At 51.9% G+C, this 18,907-nt stretch overlaps 7 protein-coding genes across 7 annotated transcripts; 2 read left to right on the forward strand and 5 right to left on the reverse strand.

The window, feature by feature from the left end:
• Window positions 1-386: 386 nt before the first annotated feature.
• TRIVIDRAFT_218185 (uncharacterized protein) lies at window positions 387-1,211 on the reverse strand (the record flags this gene model as incomplete). Its single annotated transcript, XM_014104757.1, has 3 exons — window positions 387-877; window positions 936-1,007; window positions 1,076-1,211. The coding sequence occupies 3 exons, from the start codon at window positions 1,209-1,211 to the stop codon at window positions 387-389; spliced, it is 699 nt and encodes a 232-aa protein (XP_013960232.1).
• Window positions 1,212-2,516: 1,305 nt separating this feature from the next.
• TRIVIDRAFT_197437 (uncharacterized protein) lies at window positions 2,517-3,107 on the reverse strand (the record flags this gene model as incomplete). The annotated part of the gene is made up of 2 exons (XM_014104758.1): window positions 2,517-3,055; window positions 3,095-3,107. 2 exons carry the CDS (start codon window positions 3,105-3,107, stop codon window positions 2,517-2,519), a joined length of 552 nt encoding a protein of 183 aa, XP_013960233.1.
• A 403-nt stretch (window positions 3,108-3,510) lies between these two features.
• Window positions 3,511-4,454, forward strand: TRIVIDRAFT_35237 (uncharacterized protein; the record flags this gene model as incomplete). The annotated part of the gene is made up of 2 exons (XM_014104759.1): window positions 3,511-3,779; window positions 3,839-4,454. 2 exons carry the CDS (start codon window positions 3,511-3,513, stop codon window positions 4,452-4,454), a joined length of 885 nt encoding a protein of 294 aa, XP_013960234.1.
• Window positions 4,455-4,822: 368 nt separating this feature from the next.
• Window positions 4,823-7,570, reverse strand: TRIVIDRAFT_63350 (Hypothetical protein; the record flags this gene model as incomplete). Its single annotated transcript, XM_014105446.1, has 1 exon — window positions 4,823-7,570. One exon carries the CDS (start codon window positions 7,568-7,570, stop codon window positions 4,823-4,825), a length of 2,748 nt encoding a protein of 915 aa, XP_013960921.1.
• A 621-nt stretch (window positions 7,571-8,191) lies between these two features.
• On the reverse strand, window positions 8,192-11,090 carry TRIVIDRAFT_73453 (uncharacterized protein; the record flags this gene model as incomplete). The annotated part of the gene is made up of 5 exons (XM_014104760.1): window positions 8,192-9,062; window positions 9,119-9,618; window positions 9,687-9,846; window positions 10,024-10,273; window positions 10,788-11,090. 4 exons carry the CDS (start codon window positions 10,181-10,183, stop codon window positions 8,377-8,379), a joined length of 1,506 nt encoding a protein of 501 aa, XP_013960235.1.
• A 3,535-nt stretch (window positions 11,091-14,625) lies between these two features.
• Window positions 14,626-17,395, forward strand: TRIVIDRAFT_63352 (uncharacterized protein; the record flags this gene model as incomplete). The annotated part of the gene is made up of 2 exons (XM_014104761.1): window positions 14,626-17,232; window positions 17,294-17,395. The coding sequence occupies 2 exons, from the start codon at window positions 14,626-14,628 to the stop codon at window positions 17,393-17,395; spliced, it is 2,709 nt and encodes a 902-aa protein (XP_013960236.1).
• Window positions 17,396-17,524: 129 nt separating this feature from the next.
• TRIVIDRAFT_86122 (uncharacterized protein) lies at window positions 17,525-18,498 on the reverse strand (the record flags this gene model as incomplete). Its single annotated transcript, XM_014104762.1, has 2 exons — window positions 17,525-18,019; window positions 18,146-18,498. 2 exons carry the CDS (start codon window positions 18,390-18,392, stop codon window positions 17,766-17,768), a joined length of 501 nt encoding a protein of 166 aa, XP_013960237.1.
• Window positions 18,499-18,907: the final 409 nt, after the last annotated feature.

Here is an 18,907-nt window from a genome sequence, read left to right on the forward strand (position 1 = left end):
AAGAATGAGAGGGAATGAAAAAAAAGGGGGGAGGCTTCTGGCTCAGGTGGTCGGTCGGTCGGCTGGTGTCTTTGGGCGTTGAATTTGTACAGAGCTGCGTGTGCCATTGTGAGATACCAACTTGTTTTTTTGCTCCTTTGGTCTACAGGGTCGACATGGGATATACATTCGCTTCTCTCACGAGTTGAAGAAATCTGAATAAATAATTTCAATGCAGTACCTATGCTTTGTCTCTTTCTATTTACCACGTCATTCGCCTCCAAATTCTCTGGGTTTGTGGTCATAGGTGACCTTCGATCCCATAACACGACGGCGCATAACACAAGTCTTACACCCCCCCTTTTCCCGGTATCTCCTTAGACAGTTCGATGCTCTTAACCAAACCCTCAAGCTGCCTCCTCCTGCATGAATTTCTCCAATCGTCGTGTCCTTATCGGCTTAATCACCCGCTTGTAAAACAAGATCGCTATAAGCAATGCCACACATGCGCCTCCAACAGCAGACAAATAGTACACCCAATCGGCAATTTTAGGCTTTTTGTTGCTCTTCTTGAGCTCCTCTAACCAATCCGGGGTTGAGGTGTTGTATCTGATAGTAGGTCTTGTGTAGAGAGTCTTGGGTTCTGTTGTATTGAAGCACGGGAGCCGATATGGGACGTCATTGGAAGCTACATAGTTGATATCGGCACAGACATAGAAAGTCTTGTTACCGAAGGGCAAGCCGTAGTTGGACACGTACTTGAGCTGCAGAGTAGCTGGATGACCTGGTCTGACGAGTGGTGGAGCGTCGGGCACGTTGATGCAGGTGATGCCAGCATCGACCTCGGCGATAGATACGTACTCCAAAAGGGGCTTGAAATGGGAATTGTTTTGGGGATCTTATATTTATTCGGCGTCAGCAAGAAGAATGCGAAGTATTGGAAACCATTTACGTACGCGAATAGGTTGAGACGCCCAGTCGAAGGTCCCAAGCCTTGGCTTGCGTCAAAAGAATCACGAACCCTTCATCTGTTGGCGAGTTAGGACGTATCAAGACTGTGAGTACCTCGTCATGTGAAAGGGATCATAAAGCATACGGTTTGTAAAGTTCATTCTGTCACTTGGATCCTCGGAAGATCCGCAAGGAGCGTTGTTCTCAGCAGCGTCGTCCCAGCTTCTGGGCGGTGGCCATCCAAAGGAGGCTGCGCCCATGAAGACTTGCGCGGATACCATGCTAGCAATGGCCACGATGGCCAACGATAACAAGATGAAGTGAGATATGTTGATGATAATAAAGGCTTTGAGCTGGTTATGGATAGTTGGTTGATAGACGTAGAGATGAAGTCGAGTAAGATGTGATTGACAAAATGCCTCCTCAGAGGGAGAGGGGATGTGCTCCTCCCTTATAGCGATGAACTCCTATCAGCGGCATTTACGCATCGTGCCTATCTCTTTACAGCAGTCACTTGTAGAAACGGTTAGAATATTCCAACTTTATTTCTACGGCCCCAACTCTCGTATCCATACCTAGGTGACGATTTGCCTTGCAATTTCGAGTCCTCTCTGAAACGAGGGGCGTAAACTCTCTTATCAGGGGCGCCTCTTGCCGTGACTGGAACAGAGATCCGCCATTGTAAGTACCTATAGAGCAATATTGTTAGCTCTTGTCTCAAAGATCTTCTACTTCAAGACTAGGGAAAGCGTTGTAGCAATACCCTCATTGAGTATCAAAAAAACTGGTGGATGGTCTGGCTTAGATATATGACTTCGAGTACACAGATATACCGGAGACTTTGGTTGAACGTGGCCTGATGTACTCGCAAGGTACTATGCGTATAGCACATTAATAAAGACACTTTCTCTGTAACCTAGCTCGCTTATCTCCTTTTCTGGATCGAGGTAGATCGAGATATGTGTCGATCTTGCTTAAAGCCCCTCCTTTTTCTCTGCTACGGGCCGAGCACATACTTCCTATTAAGGATCACGCCGACTAGCCCCGCTGGCAACAAAGTGTATATATACAGGAGTACGTCTTGTCGACGCAATCTCCTTCTCACCAAGAGTTACTTTGATAGCGCCACGTGGTTGTGGAAAGACGTGACGAATCAGGATGATATCGTATCAACTGCATGGCCTTGATCCTTTTATAATAGTAATTACATACCTAGGTAACGATCTACAGATATGGATGGATCTACTAGATGGAGATAGATCTTGTAAGTGGAGATTCCAAGTGACATAGTTGTTCTCAGGAGACCAGCAAATGCCCGTCACTGCTGAAGAAGGTAGCACTTTTTCTATGGTCGACGATCCAGAACATCGAAAGCATCGTACGGACTACTGGTTCAACTGAAATGTTTGCTTACGTCACTGGATGAGCAAGGGTTATCTAAAAACGTCATATATATATATATATCTCATTAGCAAGCATCGAAATGATAGCCAGTTCTTGTACCCATGTATCGTAAGTAGCCATTACAAACACCCAAACAAATGAGAGGGAAAACAAAATTTATCAGCCGTAAAAACAATCAGCATCTATCTCAATGCCATATCACCAAAAGCTCGATCCAACTGGGCGCCTTCGTCGCTGGAAATATCCCCACTACCGCCTTGGTCGCTCTGTCCGAGGGAAGTCGGCGGACTCGGCTCCATGTGAGGAGCTGCCCCGGTTCTCTCGGGCTCCAGCAGCCGAGCGTCACTGTCCAGCCATCCCGGTGCCAGCCGCCTCTTCTCGGCAAGTTCTCTCTCTCTTATGCGCTCCTCCAGCTCCCTCAGGTCCCTTTCTGCATCCTCCTGCATTTTCGTAATGTGTGCCGTTAATGCACGGCAAGATGCAATGATGTCGTCGGGATGCGCGGCATGCCCGGAATTCGATACCACGTATTTTGGTTTCGGCTGTGAAGAAGGGTCGTCTGACGCATTAGGGATACCCAATGGTGAGGGAGGAATGTTGGAAGGCATCGTCTTGTAGTTGTACGAGAGTGTGGTGGCAGTGGGGAGAGAGACGAAGGGCGATACGGTTAGAGGAACCTGCTCAAGCAGGTGATGTGCTCCTATGGCTTTTCTATCAGCATCTGTATTGCGCCTGTTTAGGCAGCACTGGACTGACTCACTGTTGCTGTGCATATTCTGTCGGTAGCAGATGGGACGCAGAAGACGCAACCTAGGCGAGATGCCGCCGATGAGTTTGATGGTGGCGAAGCTTCAGATATGGCCAGTGGTGATGATGAAGACGGAGGGGATCAAGGAATTTCCTGGAAAATAAAAGTAGGCGATTCAGAAACCTTTCGGCTCTTTGTGTTGATGATTAATATGGCGGATTGGGTATCTCAGCTGAAAGGAAGTTTGAAGTCTCGCCGAAATGCTGGGCGGGCGTGTCATCACTGGCCCCACGTCGCTATGCCAGGCTGGAGCGGTATCGATAAGGCAGCAAGATGCAGCTACCCCACGATCGCAGCTCTTTTTCCGCCTTGCACGCTCCCATCATCTCAAGCCCAGCGTAGTCCAGAAGCTCAACAGCCAGTCAATCATGCTGCCGACAACAATCCGATCACCGCCCGCAGAGGCAGACTACACGCCCCTGGCGGAGTACCAGTCACAGACGCCCGAATCCTTCACGGATGGAAAGCCAATTCTACATTACCATCTGGCCGGTGCAAAGGCAACACTCCCACGATCACAATGCGGCAGCCTGGCCGTCTTCCCCCAAGACACTGCTGCGGCACCCAACGACTCAAATGATGGAGAAGCTGCCGAGGAGCTAGTGGAGCAGACTGTTGATGTGTTTGCGACTTCAGAGTGCGCGCTTCGTCCCTGTTAGTTGAGGTTGGTGTAGATACTAATTGACCTGTAACCAGAAACTTCATCATCTTCAGCCACCAAGCCGAAGCCGGCGTATCGATCCCATACCCTTCCATCTCTATTCACGCCCTCAAATCAGTCGACAGCTCGCAAGCTGTGTGGATGCAGCTTGACCTCGCCGACGGTGGCGTCGACGACTCCGATTTCCAAACTGTCGAGCTGACCATCATCCCACCAAGCTCCTCCGAAGCCAATTCGGCGCAACAGCTCTATGAAGCTATGGCCAATTGCTCCGATTTACATCCCGACCCCGAGAATGAGGAAGACGACGACAATGAGTACGACCGCATTGTATTCGAGGGAAACGCAGGGCACGAGGCCATTGAGGGATTCACCGGCGTCCTGCGCGGTGTCACAGACGGTGGACTGCCTCCTCCTATGCCTGGTAGCGGCGGTTGGATCACAGCGGATAACGTGCATGAATACTTTGATGCGGATGGCAACTGGATAGGAGGAGAGGAGGAAGAGGAAGAAGCTGAAGAGCTTGGCGAAGGGGCTGGTAGAACACGCCCACGAGACGAGCTTGAGAAGGGTGATGATGTCAACGGACACGATTCAGCTGAGGATCCGGAGAGCAAGCGGCCAAGAGTAGACAATGGAGACGACGCGTAGGCTGCGGCTATTGCAAGTAGACTGGAGAAGTAATGGTATGGCGTTTAGGGTCAGAAAGGGGATGTGTAGTCTCCTGGGTCAATTTTTTCCCCCGAAAAACATGGAAGATGAGGAACAAGTGAGTACCACGTACCAGGTTACTGATATTTAACAAAGGAAAACTAAAGATTAGATTTAAACCGGGCCTAAGGCCATTACCAGCTAATATACATATTATATCTACCCAGAACTCCTTCGTTAACCCGTCCCCTATTATTCAACATAGAACCAAAAGTTGTGTTGCTCACAATTACATTAACATTAATGGCCGTCAGGTCTTCCAAACAAAAGAAAAGAACAGAAAGTATTACATCTTCAATACTGTTCGTTTATGCCCTCAGGCCTTTTCTCTTCGCCTCTCTTTCCGGCGAGCTGAGCAAAAACCCGTCTTTGTCATAGAGTTCCAAACTCTCTATACTCGCTCGATGCAAATCCTGCCGCTGCTCTGCCTCAATGAGCTCTTCCACGGGACCGAATTTCTGGGTCAACACCCGTGGGGGGATGCCCTCGATGATTTCGATGGTAGGCTTATAACCGAGGTTGAGGCTCTGCGTGTGCCGTTGTACCTGCATGTCATCAAGCGCTTCGTCGGGGATGCAGGACAATCGCAGTCCCAGCCCTTGGCTATCTTTGCCGTAGTAGCAGGTTTCTGAGCGACGATGCCGTGATCCTCGTGTACCATATCGGTGGGTGATCATGGACCTGGTGTTTCCGACGTTGAGGTAATGCTTGCTGCCAATGTTTGCAGAGCTAAAGCGGATTGACCGTGATTTCGCTATCCCACTGCTGCTACTCAGCGTGGATGGAAGAGTGGGCGAGTCGCCCTCTGCGGCAGCTGTTGAGGCCAAAGACGCGACACTATATGTGCTCAACACGCTGTTCATGCGACGCAGCTCGGCGATGGTGCTGCTCAGTCTAGGGCCCTGGATAGATCGGCGAGACGGCGAAGTCGCCAGTGAGGCCCCCTGATGATCAGCAAGGAAAGACTCCAAGGTGTAAACAGAGCTCGCGGTAGACGCCTGCCGCGTCAAGCCTCCTCCTCGCGACGGCGGCGAGAGAATCGTGACGATGCTCCCATCTGGGCCCGACATGCTAGGTGGAGGCAGCGGCAAAGATCGCCGAGGCGGCGCCGTACTCATCAGCAGAGACATGATCTCGCGCTCATCGTATGGCGATGACGACGACGACATGTCGGAGAACTTTGTCTTTCCCGTAGGCGTCGTAGGGCTGGATGACGCCGAGTCGCTGCTGTCGATCCAGTCTGCTCTGGCCGTCTCGTTCGCAGGCACCTCGGTGACATCAGAGTCAACCGACATCGAGACAAAGCTAATCTCGGACGGAGCCTGAGGTAGGTACGGAATCTGAGAAAAATCAGATCCATGAGCGCCGCCATTCGTTTCATATTCCATGGCTTGCGGTTCGAGCATCAGAGGAGACATCAAGCCCGCGTAGGCAATGTCTGGCTGTGAAATCGCCGAGATGGGTCTCAATGGCGGCGGGCATGAAGGCTCGCCCATCATGAATCTGGTCAAGGCTGTTGAGCTGAGCGTCTTTGCCCGCCTCTGCGAGTCGGCATTTATAGGACGCTGCCGTGCCTGCCAGCTTGGCCACCTCCTTGGCCCCCCCTTTTCCACAAAGGGGTCATCCACCTGTCTTTGCCTGGGTCTTTCTTCTTCTGGCTCGTTTGTGCTATACAGAGTGGATAATGAACTTGATTTATCGCTGTCGAGTGACATACGACGTTCGGGGCTTCTCTGTGGGGAGCGTTGCTGAATTGGTGGCATCGAATGATGCTGTACATGTGGGAGAGACTGCTGTGGATATTGCAGTTGGGAAAACTGCACCTGCGCGGCCTGCATCTGAGGAATCATCATCATCGCTATATGGGTTTTCGACCCCTGTGGGCTGTGCCGTTGAGGGCTGTGCCTTTGCGGACCTTTTGACTGGCCGGCCGTGCTTCGACTCCTCTCAGGGCTTCCAGTCGCCAGCATCCACTGCTCTTTTGACTGCCCTTGTCGAGCTCCTCTAGCCTTGCTGGGGCTTGATGTGCCTCCCGGAAGCTCAAGCTGTTTTGTTGCCGCCGCAATCAGACTGTTCGCAGCACTGCCAACAGTGCTTGTAGAGTTGTTCCCGCTTCTTGTGTAAGGGCCTCTCTTGGGCGGACTTCCCGCTACGTGTATGCCGCGGCTCGATCTCCCTGATGAAGCGGTGTGGTGGCTGTGGTGGCTTCGAGGCGTCTTTGTAGGCGATCCATTTACAATAGATGATCCGGGTTCCTTAATAGGAGACTGTGATTTCCTCTCAGTGAGCCTCATCTCTGTGGAGCGCAAGATGCCCTTGAGATTTGAATCCGTTACTGAAGAGCGTATATGTGCTAGCGGAGGAGCTGATATCTTCATTGGCCCAACCGGCACAGCTCCATTTGGTACAGCATCAGGACGCAATGAAGGGTTTGACACTGAAGTCATTCTCGGCTCCGTCTGGCTGCGTGGCAACCATCTCGGCTGCGGATGTTGCAAAGGCACCGCAGCTTGCACTTCCACCTCCTCTGGCACTGCGTCAACGTTGGGCAGTGTTGGCGCCATCCCAAGCCAACCATCTCGCCCAAACCACGACTCTCGCGCGTTTCTCTTGTTCCTCGCCATCCTGGGTCCGTGCATATCGTCCTCGTCCACCCAACTCCTCGATCTCTTCCTCCCCCTCGAAACGGTTCTTCGCCTTTCAGGCAGTTGAAAACTCTCATGTGTCGGCAGCTGAGGCGGTTCAGGAGGTGCAACGAACGAAAACCGGCTGGAAAATCGACTAGATAGCTTGCCGAATGATGCAGACCCCAGAAGCCGCCGCTTGGTCAATCGCGAAGACGACGGTGGCAGAGCAGAGTTGTGAGCCGCCGCGTATGAATAAACCATCTGCGGTCCGGGACTACGGCTCTTCTTCACCCACCAGACAAGAAGCAAGCCAACCGTCGTGAAGAGCAGGACGCCACCACAAAGTGCAATGGCGAGCAGCCATCCCAACCCTATGGGATGATCAGCTTGCTCGGGATCCCGCCGAAATATGCGCGTCGCGTAGCTCATGTTTGCTGTTTTATTAGTAGTTTCATTCGGATTCCACCTCTTTCATCTCACGGCAGCTTCGCAGGCGAACTGGGATCCTGACAAGGAGCACGCTCACGTAGGAGTCAAGAAGCAGAGAGGCTCAAAATAACAAGAGCAACTACGTTTCGGGGCCACCGCCTTTTGTCATGATTTCTGGGCAAATAACATTTCGAGCAATGCAGACGGTCATTGCTTGCAGTTTGATTGTTGCTGCACCTCAGGAATGCGTTGCCTGGCGTGATCCATTCCACTCAGACCACCATCCGCCTGACCCTCCTCTCAAAAGCCGGCAATTTGAGACTTGACAACATGTCAAGCATGCGGTGTGTCCAAAAATACCCGATGATGCAAAAATATGATAAATAAACGGCTCTGCCGCTATCCATGGCCGTGACCGTTGCGACACATCCTTTGGGCCTTCAAGGGAGGGCTGTCACTCTCGATTCTCTACTCCGTGGCAGTCACGCGCGACATGGGAACATCAAGGTCTAAAAAAAGAAGAGGAGAAACACCAAGCCTCACATAAATTGAATAAATAAAAATTAAATCTCACTTATTGATTGTCACGTAATACATCTGCCTGCGCAGCTCTCGTTAAATCTTTTGATGCCAAAGACTGGATAAACATCTTTTTTACCCTATGAACAAAGCCAGCAGCCAAATGTTGATTCAATCATGCCACACTAAAGCCCCTAACTATCTGGATCCTGTCCAGATTCACAAGAAAATCTTTCAAAAATGACGAAAAAGGAGGATATCAGCGTAATCTATCTTCTGCCACAAATCTAGAGCTGTCCCTGTCCCTGTACATGGCCGTGGCCATGACCGTGGCCGTGACCGTGAGCGCTGCGTCGGTGCTTGGCAGGACGAGCACCAGTTGCGGTAACAGTCACAGTTGTTGAGGGCTGAGGCTCCTCAGTAACGGTAACGTATGCCTGCTTCCAAAGAATTTCGCTGACAACGTTGCCAACAGTGATGAACTGGGTGCTGATGACCGCGCCCTCGGCATTAACAGCCGGTCCAGCTGGGGAGCCCGTGACTGATGGCTTGTTAGACTCAACAGCAGCAATCTGCATGCCATATCCGTTATCTGTGGCAGCCTCCTTAAAGACCTGTCCGGGGAGAGGAGAGCCTTTCATGGGCGCAGTCACACCAGGCTGGTAGGGCAAGGTAGGAGCAGAACCGCCCTTGGTGGGAGTAGCGCTGGGCTTGCCGTGACCATGTCCAGAGCTAGGGCTGGAGCCGCCGACCTGGTCACCTCCAGGGAGCTGGTTGAAGGGGCCGTTGCCAGCTTCGCTCCGCAGGTGCGCGGGCATATCCTCCAGGTGGCACTGTTCGGCAACGCTCTGGTCAACAATGTTGAAAAGGGGGCAATCCTGAATGAGACCAGAGGGGTTCGTGCACGTGTTAACGGCCTGCTGCAAGAAGTCCTCTTCCCAACCCATGATGAAATCACCGTGGAGTGCGTAACCTGGCGAGCGTGTCAGACAGCTTTACTTCACTAAATGGTTCACATTTTAATCTTACCAGTAACGTCTCCATTGGACATGACAAATTGTCCATCTCGGCCAGCATAGGCATTAGTGTTCCAGATGATCTCGAACAGCATGCTGGGAAGACGCTCAGGATAGCCCGGAGGGCAGTTGCCGGTCATGACAAGGTCAGGGAAAGCAACGTGGTCCTTGTGGTTGGGGCTGTCAGTCGCATCACCTCCCTTCCAGCAGGACGGGAACATGATCTCAAAACGGATACCATCAGCGCAGTTGGCATCGAGGTACGCCTTATCGGGCATGAAGTGGCGGTACAAGGTGCCCTCGGGAGCCTTGGCGTAGTTGAGGCAGTTGAAGCCGATGGCACGCTGAGCCAGGATTTCTTGGGTAGTTTGACCCAGTGAAGCCCAGAGAGACTTTGCCGGATCAGGCTGAGTTGGATCACCAGCAGTGTAGGTGCGGCGGTTAGTGTCGCCGGCGACCATGCGGAAATTCGTAGGGAAAGCCTTGATGTTGTCTCCATAGAGAAGGTAGTATCTAGTACGCCTTATTAGCTGACCTGTCTGGAAGATGGCGGCTTTTGAGTCTACAACGAGGTCACTTACGCAAGCATACCACCGACTTGAGGAACCAGCTCGAATTGCTTAGTCTTGGCGTCTTGGAAGTACAAGGCTGGGTGCCAGTAGGCAGATTTATCTTGCGTCACACGACATGATGTACAGTTGCCGTTGAGAAGCTCGGTGGTACCAGACGTTTCGGAAAAGCCTAGAGGAGTATGTCAGCAGCAATATCTAAGAGACAAATCTGAATTGGGGTCAGGGGATGAAGACTACGTGAGTCGAGGGCCATTGATCGAAGGAGACAGTGACATATCTCACAGCAATCGGTCCCTTTGGAGATATAATCAAATCCAACAGTCCTAGAAGAAACAATATTACTCACCTGACGATCCGTGAATAGCGTGCATGTGAGGCGAATCCGCACCGGGGTAAACGACCGGGTCCATTCGCGCGAGACCAACACGTCCCTGGCACTCCATACGCCAGAAAGCGTCGGCAACGGCGGCCAGACCCGCGGTGACGGCGACTACAGACTTGCGCATTGTGATAGATGCGTATCCAACCTCAAGGTGTTGCTCCAGGCAAGACTGATATCAAGAGTTGGTAAGGAGTGGACGACGCAACGAGGCTGTCTGAACAGAGTGTTAGCCGTTTCTGCAGGCCGCAGGCTATGGCAATGAACGAAAAGAACAGAAATGAGAGAATTGATGAAAACGAGAGAAGTGAAGAGTGAGATGAGAGAGTGAAAACATATATGATGGAGAGGAGAGGCTGCAACAAGAAAAGGGAAGGCGGTCCAAAGTCCTCAGTTATGGGAGAAGGTGCGGCAGCGTCACCAGTCCAATGAGCAATTGGCAGGAAGCAGATCAGACGTAGCCTCAACCGCAAAGTCCGTCACTGACGGAGATTTTTCTGATAACTCTGCATCTTCACAGAATGATGCAAAAAAACATATAGTGTAATCGACCAATTCCCCCCGTCGAGTAGCAGCTCGTCGAGGAGCCAATCGCTTCACTGTGGCTCGTTGCATTTGCAGGTTCCCTGCAGAACGAGGTAGGCCAGACCTGTATGCGCTGCTGTGTATATCCTCTCGGAATGGCCCTGCATAATGCCAAACAAAACTGTCAAACTGCAAAATAGGCTTACCAAAGTATCGTCGTTGTCGTCAAACCTTCCCAAAAGAGAAAGGGTCGAGGATGATGCACTCTTGCACAAACTTGTGAAAGACTTTATCTCCTGGGCTATTTTCCCAGCCTCACGAAACTGCTCCTAAACTAAGGATTCCAGAGAAGAGTCCTCAGTTGGTTGATCACACGTGTCCAACCACCAGAAAGAATTCCTCGCAGCAAGTCAGTGGCAGTGTACCAAGTACCAAAGTTTCCGCCTTGCGACACAGTCGAAACGGTCCGATGGGAATCGATACAATCGGTGGCGAGTTGAGCGAACGGTTTATCGATGCGCAAGGGTTGCCACCTCTGTCAGTACGAAAAACGCAGAGAAAGATCGGATAACAGCAATATCCAAAGAAAATCAGAATAATCGAATCCCAGAGTATGGGAGGAATGTGTATAGACAATAGAAAGAAGGAATGTACGTTGGTCGGCCGAAAGGAATGGTAAAGAATGTGGGAATGTTGCGCAAAACACACGACAAAGCGTAAAGAGAAAGGAGCAACACGAAATGAGGGATGAGAGTGGTAGTGGTAGTATACGGGGTTATTAAGGGCGATCTTGCTATCGACAAGGGATGGGGGACTCCAGGTCCTCGCGCCAATACCGATGTTCGAGTGGTTTGGTAGGGAAGAAAGGTCAGGGACAGGCCCCCAGGATCGATGAAGAGAATGGGAGAGATGGTGGATGAGACCAACAACAGGCGGCACGGCGCACCGACTGCCTCTGCTACTGCGCTATACTACAACTACCATCGCGGCCAAGGTTTTGAGAAGTGCAATAGCCGGCTATCAGGCATCTCTCGTTGGCCATCCGCCGGGGGAACACTAAAAGCAGATTACGGAGGATCAAGGGTCGACAGAGCACCCCAACAACGGACCAGTCAGGCCTCGTTCTGGATGGCCCGACTTTCCAAACGCGGCAAATTCGAATAGCCACGGTCACTAGCAGGGGTCACGATGAGGAGCATCTCTGCGATGAGAGGGGCGTTGAAACTTCGCTTGCCGTGAGGTATTTGCCTGGGTTTGCTCTGGATGAGATGATGTAATGACTCTCTGAGCAACTGATTGGCCAAAAAGTCCAAGAAATTTAGAGACATGGAGTTGAGCAGGGATACTCATGTGCCCCTGGGAAGGTTTTTTTGTCCGACCCGCGTCATGATACCACTTCAAGGACCCTTACTCTGTCGACTGGGATTTCATGAGCAATGTATTCAGCCGGCATCAACGCAATGCTTAGCCCCCTACTGCTCGCTAGGGAGGCTCTTGATGGGGAAGATGGACTCAGATTATTCCGCCTCCTGAATCCGACTTATGCGCATAACCGTTGAGGTGAGTTTAGACCCTCTCAACCTGCACCAGGAACAAGGCTTACGGCTGAGAAACAGTCGACGCTAGATTTCTGCCGAACGAACGCCAACCGCTGTTCGACATCATAGCGCCCTTGTGGTGCGGCGGTCTACGCCTGTGGTTAATTACACATCTTATTCCAACCACGAAACAAGCCGGAACTTTGCACAGCTTCTGGCGTGTATGACGATGCCGGTGGAGCCTCAGGCCTTGCGATGCGTAAATAGGCTGGGGGGGGCAAGTATGTCGCTTCCCGTTCATCCCAATTTTGCATCGCAGAACCCGGAAAGCACAACAGTCGGTCAAGCCGTGGATTCGTGGGACCGCCGAGGGCCAACCATGCCTGTACTCGACAGCAAACGAAATGCTGTGGTTCATGAGTTGCTCGCCAGAACATGGACCATCGAAAGAGCGAGCACCGTGCAGCAGGACAACCATCATTTATCCAAGGTCGCCGCAGCGCTTGTTTGCTGCTTTCTTGCAACGGGATGGCGGAACACTCGCATAAGGCCATGGATTTTCAGGGGCGCCAAGATAGAGGGGCCGCTACAAGTGCGCATTGCATTGCATTAGGGAGACCCTGCGGTCATTTGAAACGGTTTCATCAGCACAACTGGCCAATCAAACACCCGAATCTGCCCCAAAGCAGCAGCCCCTGCTTTTTGTGCCTGGCGGGTAGGCGAAACCAACACAGAAATGAACATGGAAGCGATGTCCTGTGCAAGCTTGTTTGCTGCTCCATAGTGGTAAATAAGGTGCAAGGTTCGCTATGAGGTGTACAGTAAGCCTCTGTGCTCACTGGCGGGAAATCAGCTAGGCTCGGTGCAGCTGCCTCCTAGTTTGTCTGTTTGAGTCTCCCTCTCCTCATGGATTCAGGATGAGGGGCTATGACTTGTTTGTTCTAGAAAGCCGGGTCCCTATAACGGCCCCGTGGAGTACGGAGTATTATTACAGTATACACGTACCTTTATTGTTCGCCTGCTGTACAATAAGCGAGGCAAGTCCGGATAGTATACCATGATTACAGTATACTATCTGCCCGTATTTCCAGATTCATCTCATCTCGCTGGCTTTCGGTACGAGTCGTTGTGTGTGCTTTCGAGCTATCACCGAGACTTGGCGCTATGCAGCGGCCTGTGAATGTTCTACTCTTAGATTTCACAAGTAACAACACACCTCCACTAAGGAGTGAGGCTGTCAACAAGTATGGGTACATGGATGCTCTCTCAGGAGAGCTGAAATATAGACCGGCGTTTTTCGTGATGTTGATTGGATCTAAGGGGGCCGCAGCTCGCTAAGATCACTAGTATCCAGCCGGGTTGTTTGGTTTTAACAGCCTCTGATCCGATGACGAAATCGACAATGTTTTGGTATGCCAGGAATTCATATCCGTATTCCGATTTGATTTACTAGCCCAACGAAGAAAACGATCGGCAAGTGATTCGCGATCCCAAACACGTTATTCGCTAGGGGGCAGCAGGCATTATAGCATTCAGTACGGAGTACTCCGTATGAAGTACCACTGCTTGTGCATGCAGGTATTACGCTCTGTATAGGCACTGGATATAGTACCTATATGCTCACATGTAAATGGTACGAAATAATTCATTTAAGAGATGCGCAAGTATATGTCAGTTCCATGAAAGGGTAATTTTGCATTACTCGTCACCAGCTTGGATGTCTCGGGGAGATCAAATGGCCTGATACTCAAGGTATATAGACTGATTTAAGCCTTCGAGGTAGCATCAAAGAACATATCCGACGTGGTGTAGTGGCTAGCATACCGCGCTTTCACTAGAAAGTCCCGCGGCGATCCGGGTTCGACTCCCGGCGCCGGAATTCATTTTTTCCATTTTTTTCGTTTTGCTCATTTAGCCCCAGCCTACCCTATATTCTTCTTGACTGTTATTTTTAGAGAGTGCACACAAGCCAGAATTGCATGAGAAGTCGATCTTTTCGATGCGTGACTGATGTATTCTTATTTTCCCTTTTGTATATAGTCCGTCCTATGCATTGCTGTAAGGCGGTCAGGAGGGCAATAATAATAGCAGTTGCGATAAAGTGGCAGCTTGGTATCCCATGTAGGGAAATACTTCCAATACGACTGGACCAATCAGTTGCCTTTCCTATCATTGCGCTGAAAAGGCTACCCAGCATATAGATCGAGGCACAGAATACGGAATTCCCAAATTTATTGCGTACCAGGTGCTCATTTAATGTGAAACTTATATACTTCCGCGCAAAGTGCATTTGCTGTCATGAACAGGGTCATGTGACCCGGAGCTGTAGCGATTCGTTGCAGTGCCAATGACACCAACCAGCCCCTGTCTTTTGCAGCTGGCGGTTCGCGCACTCCAGATAAGTATCCCCTCTATGGGGCCAAGCGAGCGATAGCCTCAGCCTCCAGAGCGACAACGGATTGGCTATGCCTGACATCCTGCGATAACCAACAACACCGCCTTCACCATGAATGACCTGTCCGGACTCGATTGGTCTTCGGACGCATCGGCTAACAAGCCAAAGCCGATGGCTGTCAACCCTTCTTATCCTCCGTTTCGATCATCGCCGTCTCCCTTCGGATCGGGACAGAGCACGCCCCTGTCGGCTCAGAAGCCAAACAGCCCAGCGCCCAAGGCGGTTCCTGCAAAAGCTGCGCAAGATAGCTTCAGCAACCTGAGCTTTGGCCTGCCGAAAGCCACCCAGAACCTGTCGCTGGCCGAGAGACAGGCGCAGCTTGAAATCGAGAAGCGGAAGAAAGAAGAAGAGAGACGGAAGCTGGCAGAGGCGCAATTTGGAAATGGCCAGCACTGGGACTCTCTAGGATCGCGAGGCTTCACGCCCAGCCCGGCGCCCCAACAGCAGAAAGTAGCCGCCAAGAGCGCGGCAAACGACGACGACGATCTATTCGCTGCGTTCAACAGAGACACCAAGGTAGACAATGCTAGCCATTATCCTCCACCCCCGCCAGACAAAAGCAAGCTTGACTTGGGCGACCCCTCAGCATGGTGCGACCCTAAAGCATGGGTTATAAACGCAGCCTCTAGCGGCGGCGGCGGTTTCAAAGCAGAGGACGATGACCCCTTCGGACTCCACGAGGTGAAGCCTGCTGCCTCGAAAGGAGCTGGCCGAGGCACCACCACCAGCGCAGACGACTTTGACTTTCTGGGAGATCTTGGACGACCTGTGGACGAGGTTCGAAGAGAACAACAAGCCAAACAAGAATCCTTCCAAAGCGAACCAGGGAAGCCCATCGAAGACGACTCGAGCTCTTCCGACGATGACGAACCTGCGGAGCAAAATATTGAGCGAGTACCCAGGGTGAATAAGGATCCCTTTGACAAAGCGGTTGCGCAGCTTGTCGATTATGGGTTTACACCCGAGCAGGCCAGGAGGGGGCTTGTGGAGAGCGGGACAGGTTTCAATGCCCAAGCAGCTGCCAACTGGCTCTTGGACGAAGCTCACAGGAAGTCCAAGGAGGCATCGCAATCTCGGAGTTCCCAAGGCGGAAGTTCTGCTGCGCCAGGAAGCCAAAACCAGCGGAGCGACAGCCGGTCTCCCGCCAGGGGTGAAACTGATTTTGCAAAGACGGCTGCCGCCATGGGAAACACTTTATTCAAGTCTGCGAACACGTTGTGGAAAACTGGGCAGAAGAAAGTGCAGCAAGCAGTTGCGGAATTACAGCAAGATATAGGAACAGACCCAACCCAGCCGAAATGGATGCGGGATGCTCAACAGGCGCGGGGACAGCCGAGACCTCAAAAAGCTGACGCTGATGTCACGGACGAGGCACTTATGCTCGAGTCTGGCGGTAGACCGCAACCAGCCAGGAGTAGTAGTAGCAGTCGCCATGCTGTAGACCCAAGAGCCGGTCCTCAAATTTCGCGAACATCATCACCCGCCCAGTCCTCGGGAACACAGAGTCGAAATAGCCCTGTTCCACGATGGCAGCAGCAGACAGCGCCGCCACCAATGATTCCGGATGCGAGATCAAGACTTAGCAGACTAACGGCCGATGATGATGACAGCTTCTCCAGCTACGTGAGTGCTAGCAGAAGAAAGAAGGCGAGCCCGGCACCGGAGCCACCAAAGAAGACTGAGCCTGAACCCGATCTGTTGTTTGGTTCACAAGCGTCGAAACCATCACAGAGAACTCCATCTCCGGCAACCCAGAGACCAACAGCAGCTACCCCAAGCCGACCTCAGCCAGCACCAGCGCCTGCACCTCCGCGCAAAGTTACACCTAGACCTACAAGGCAGATTCCCCAGATCAGCCCCGAAGCATTACAGGCATCAACAAAACATAGACTACAGGGAACCACGCACTTCAAGCGTGGTGATTATGCTGCGGCTCACGCGTCTTACTCATCGTCTCTAACCTCCGTCCCTTCTACGCATCCTCTGATGATCATCCTGCTTACAAACCGTGCTTTGACCGCCCTGAAAACCGGAGAACCCAAGCAAGCAGTGACTGATGCAGACGAGGCACTGAAGATTATTGGGCCTGGGAACGGCCAGGGAGAGACTGTGGCTGTAAGAAATGAATCCGGACAGGAAGAGAGTCGTGATATGAAGGAGCTCTACGGCAAGGCGCTGAGCAGGAAAGCAGAGGCCTTGGAGCAGATGGAGAAGTGGGCAGAAGCAGGCGCTGTGTGGAAACAATGCGTCGAAGGCGGCGTTGGCGGACCTACCGCCGTCAAAGGCCGCCAGCGATGTCAGGATGCCCTCACTCCTAAACCCAAGGCTGCCCCGAGACCTGCGGTGAAGCCTCGACCTCAGCCAGCTGCCAGCCGAGCACCACAGAAAGACTCGGAAGCTGTTACCAGGCTACGTGAGGCTAACCAAGCCGCCGCCAAAGAAGATGACGAGAAATTTGCCCTTGCGGATAAGGTAGATGCCAAAGTATCCGCCTGGAGAGATGGCAAGAGGGAGAATCTGCGGGCACTGCTGGCCAGTATGGACTCAGTGCTCTGGGAGGGCAGTGGATGGAAGAAGGTTGGGCTGCACGAGCTGGTAATGGCGAACAAGGTCAAGATTTCGTACATGAAGGCCATTGCAAAGACTCATCCTGATAAGGTAAGAGATTTACTTGGTATTCGGCTAAAATGACTGAGAAACATGCTTACCTGAGTGTTAGCTCCCACAAGACGCGAGTACCGAGGTTAGACTTATTGCTGGATTGGTGTTTAGCACTCTGAACGAGAGCTGGGACAAGTTTAAAGCGGACAACGGGCTATAAAGTGGAGTGACTTATTTGACAGCGTTCTTAGGCAAAGGTGGGAGCAGCAGTAAAGACGGCAGAGGGGCAGTTTCCTGCTGGCTGATGACGACGACGGCAACGATGTTGATGATGGACGCACAATGATTTCAATGTTTACCCAAATGATTTCTCTTCTCTTTGGATTATCTTCGCCATACGCCATGCTAGCCCCCAATCATACATACATATATGTTTATAACAAATACAATAGAAGACGCAACCCTGCCCGTGAAGAGATAGTTCCATCCAGGCTACATCATGCATACTCGTCTCCGCCTCTATCCGCGCAGTCTTACTCGCTTTGTGTTTTATTTGCCGCAGAAGAGAAAGCTCAAGAGAAAACCCGCTCTCACAAACCCAACATGCGCCGAACACCGTCGCGGACCGTCTTTTCGTACTCATCACGACGCTCGCGCCACATCTTGGCGGCCTCGACATTTGCGGGACTCTCATCGTTGGGCTCGGCCAGCATGCTCATGACGGAGATGAGGATCTTCTCGACGGATTGAATGGGGGACCAGCGCTCGGAGGCGTGCTCGTAGTGGTTGGGGTCGTCGCCAGGGGGGTGCAGGATGGAGATGCAGACGAGGCCGCTGGGGTAGACTGGTTCTTTTTGTTAGTCTTCTTTTCCCACTTTCTCTTTAATACCATGATTATCTCCCCTTTCCTCTTCCGGCATGAAAGCTGCAATGTGAAGATGACACGGGATTGTACACTTAGAAGACATACCGTTTGGATGCCACATGTCGGCGAGGAACTTCATCGTGGGCGGCGCCAGCGGATAGTCCTTGGGAAACTTGAGCTCGGCGGGGAAGACGCCGCCTTCAAAGGGGGTTCCCTCGGGGCCCTGGATGAGGCATTCCCAGTGCAGCAGGTCGTCCTCGGAGACGGGGCCGGCGGTGATGCCTTCGGGCGGGTTATTTGTGAGGGCGCGGTATTCTTGGAGGAGGCGGCGGTGGGCGGTGGATTGGGCCATGGTGGGCGGATGGCCGTTTGTGCGAAGAGAAAGAAGAGAGAAAAGGAAGGGTTTGATTGGGAAAAGGGGGGGAATTAGAGATGTGGTCCTTGTCTTGTGTTGTCTTTCGGTGGGTTTTGGGATTGTTGATGTTGAGAAGTTGGAAGGTTTGGGTAAAGCGGCGGAATCGGGGCCGCGGCCTGGGTGGAACTTGGGCGGCGGGGCGTGGCGGGGTTTCGGGGCGTTGTGAAAGTTGGGGGAAGATTTGTGGCGTCGTTTTTGTTGTCTGCGCCACAATAGGGGTCGAGTATAAGAATTGGTACGTACTGTACTTGGACGGGCCGTTGTAGACTACCTATGACGACTGCATTCCTGTGGCTAAATGAAGTGGTGCAAGAGGAAATAAATGACTTGCAGCTTTTGTTTCGTATTACATGTGGCATGGAGGTATCGGCTAAATGACGTTGTTAATGAGGCTAAGAAGCTGAGTCCAGATTCTCTTCAGGCATTTATTACTCTGCATGAACGAAGTAGAA

Source organism: Trichoderma virens (assembly GCF_000170995.1).
Source record: "Trichoderma virens Gv29-8 chromosome Unknown TRIVIscaffold_2, whole genome shotgun sequence".
Lineage (NCBI taxonomy): Eukaryota > Fungi > Ascomycota > Sordariomycetes > Hypocreales > Hypocreaceae > Trichoderma > Trichoderma virens.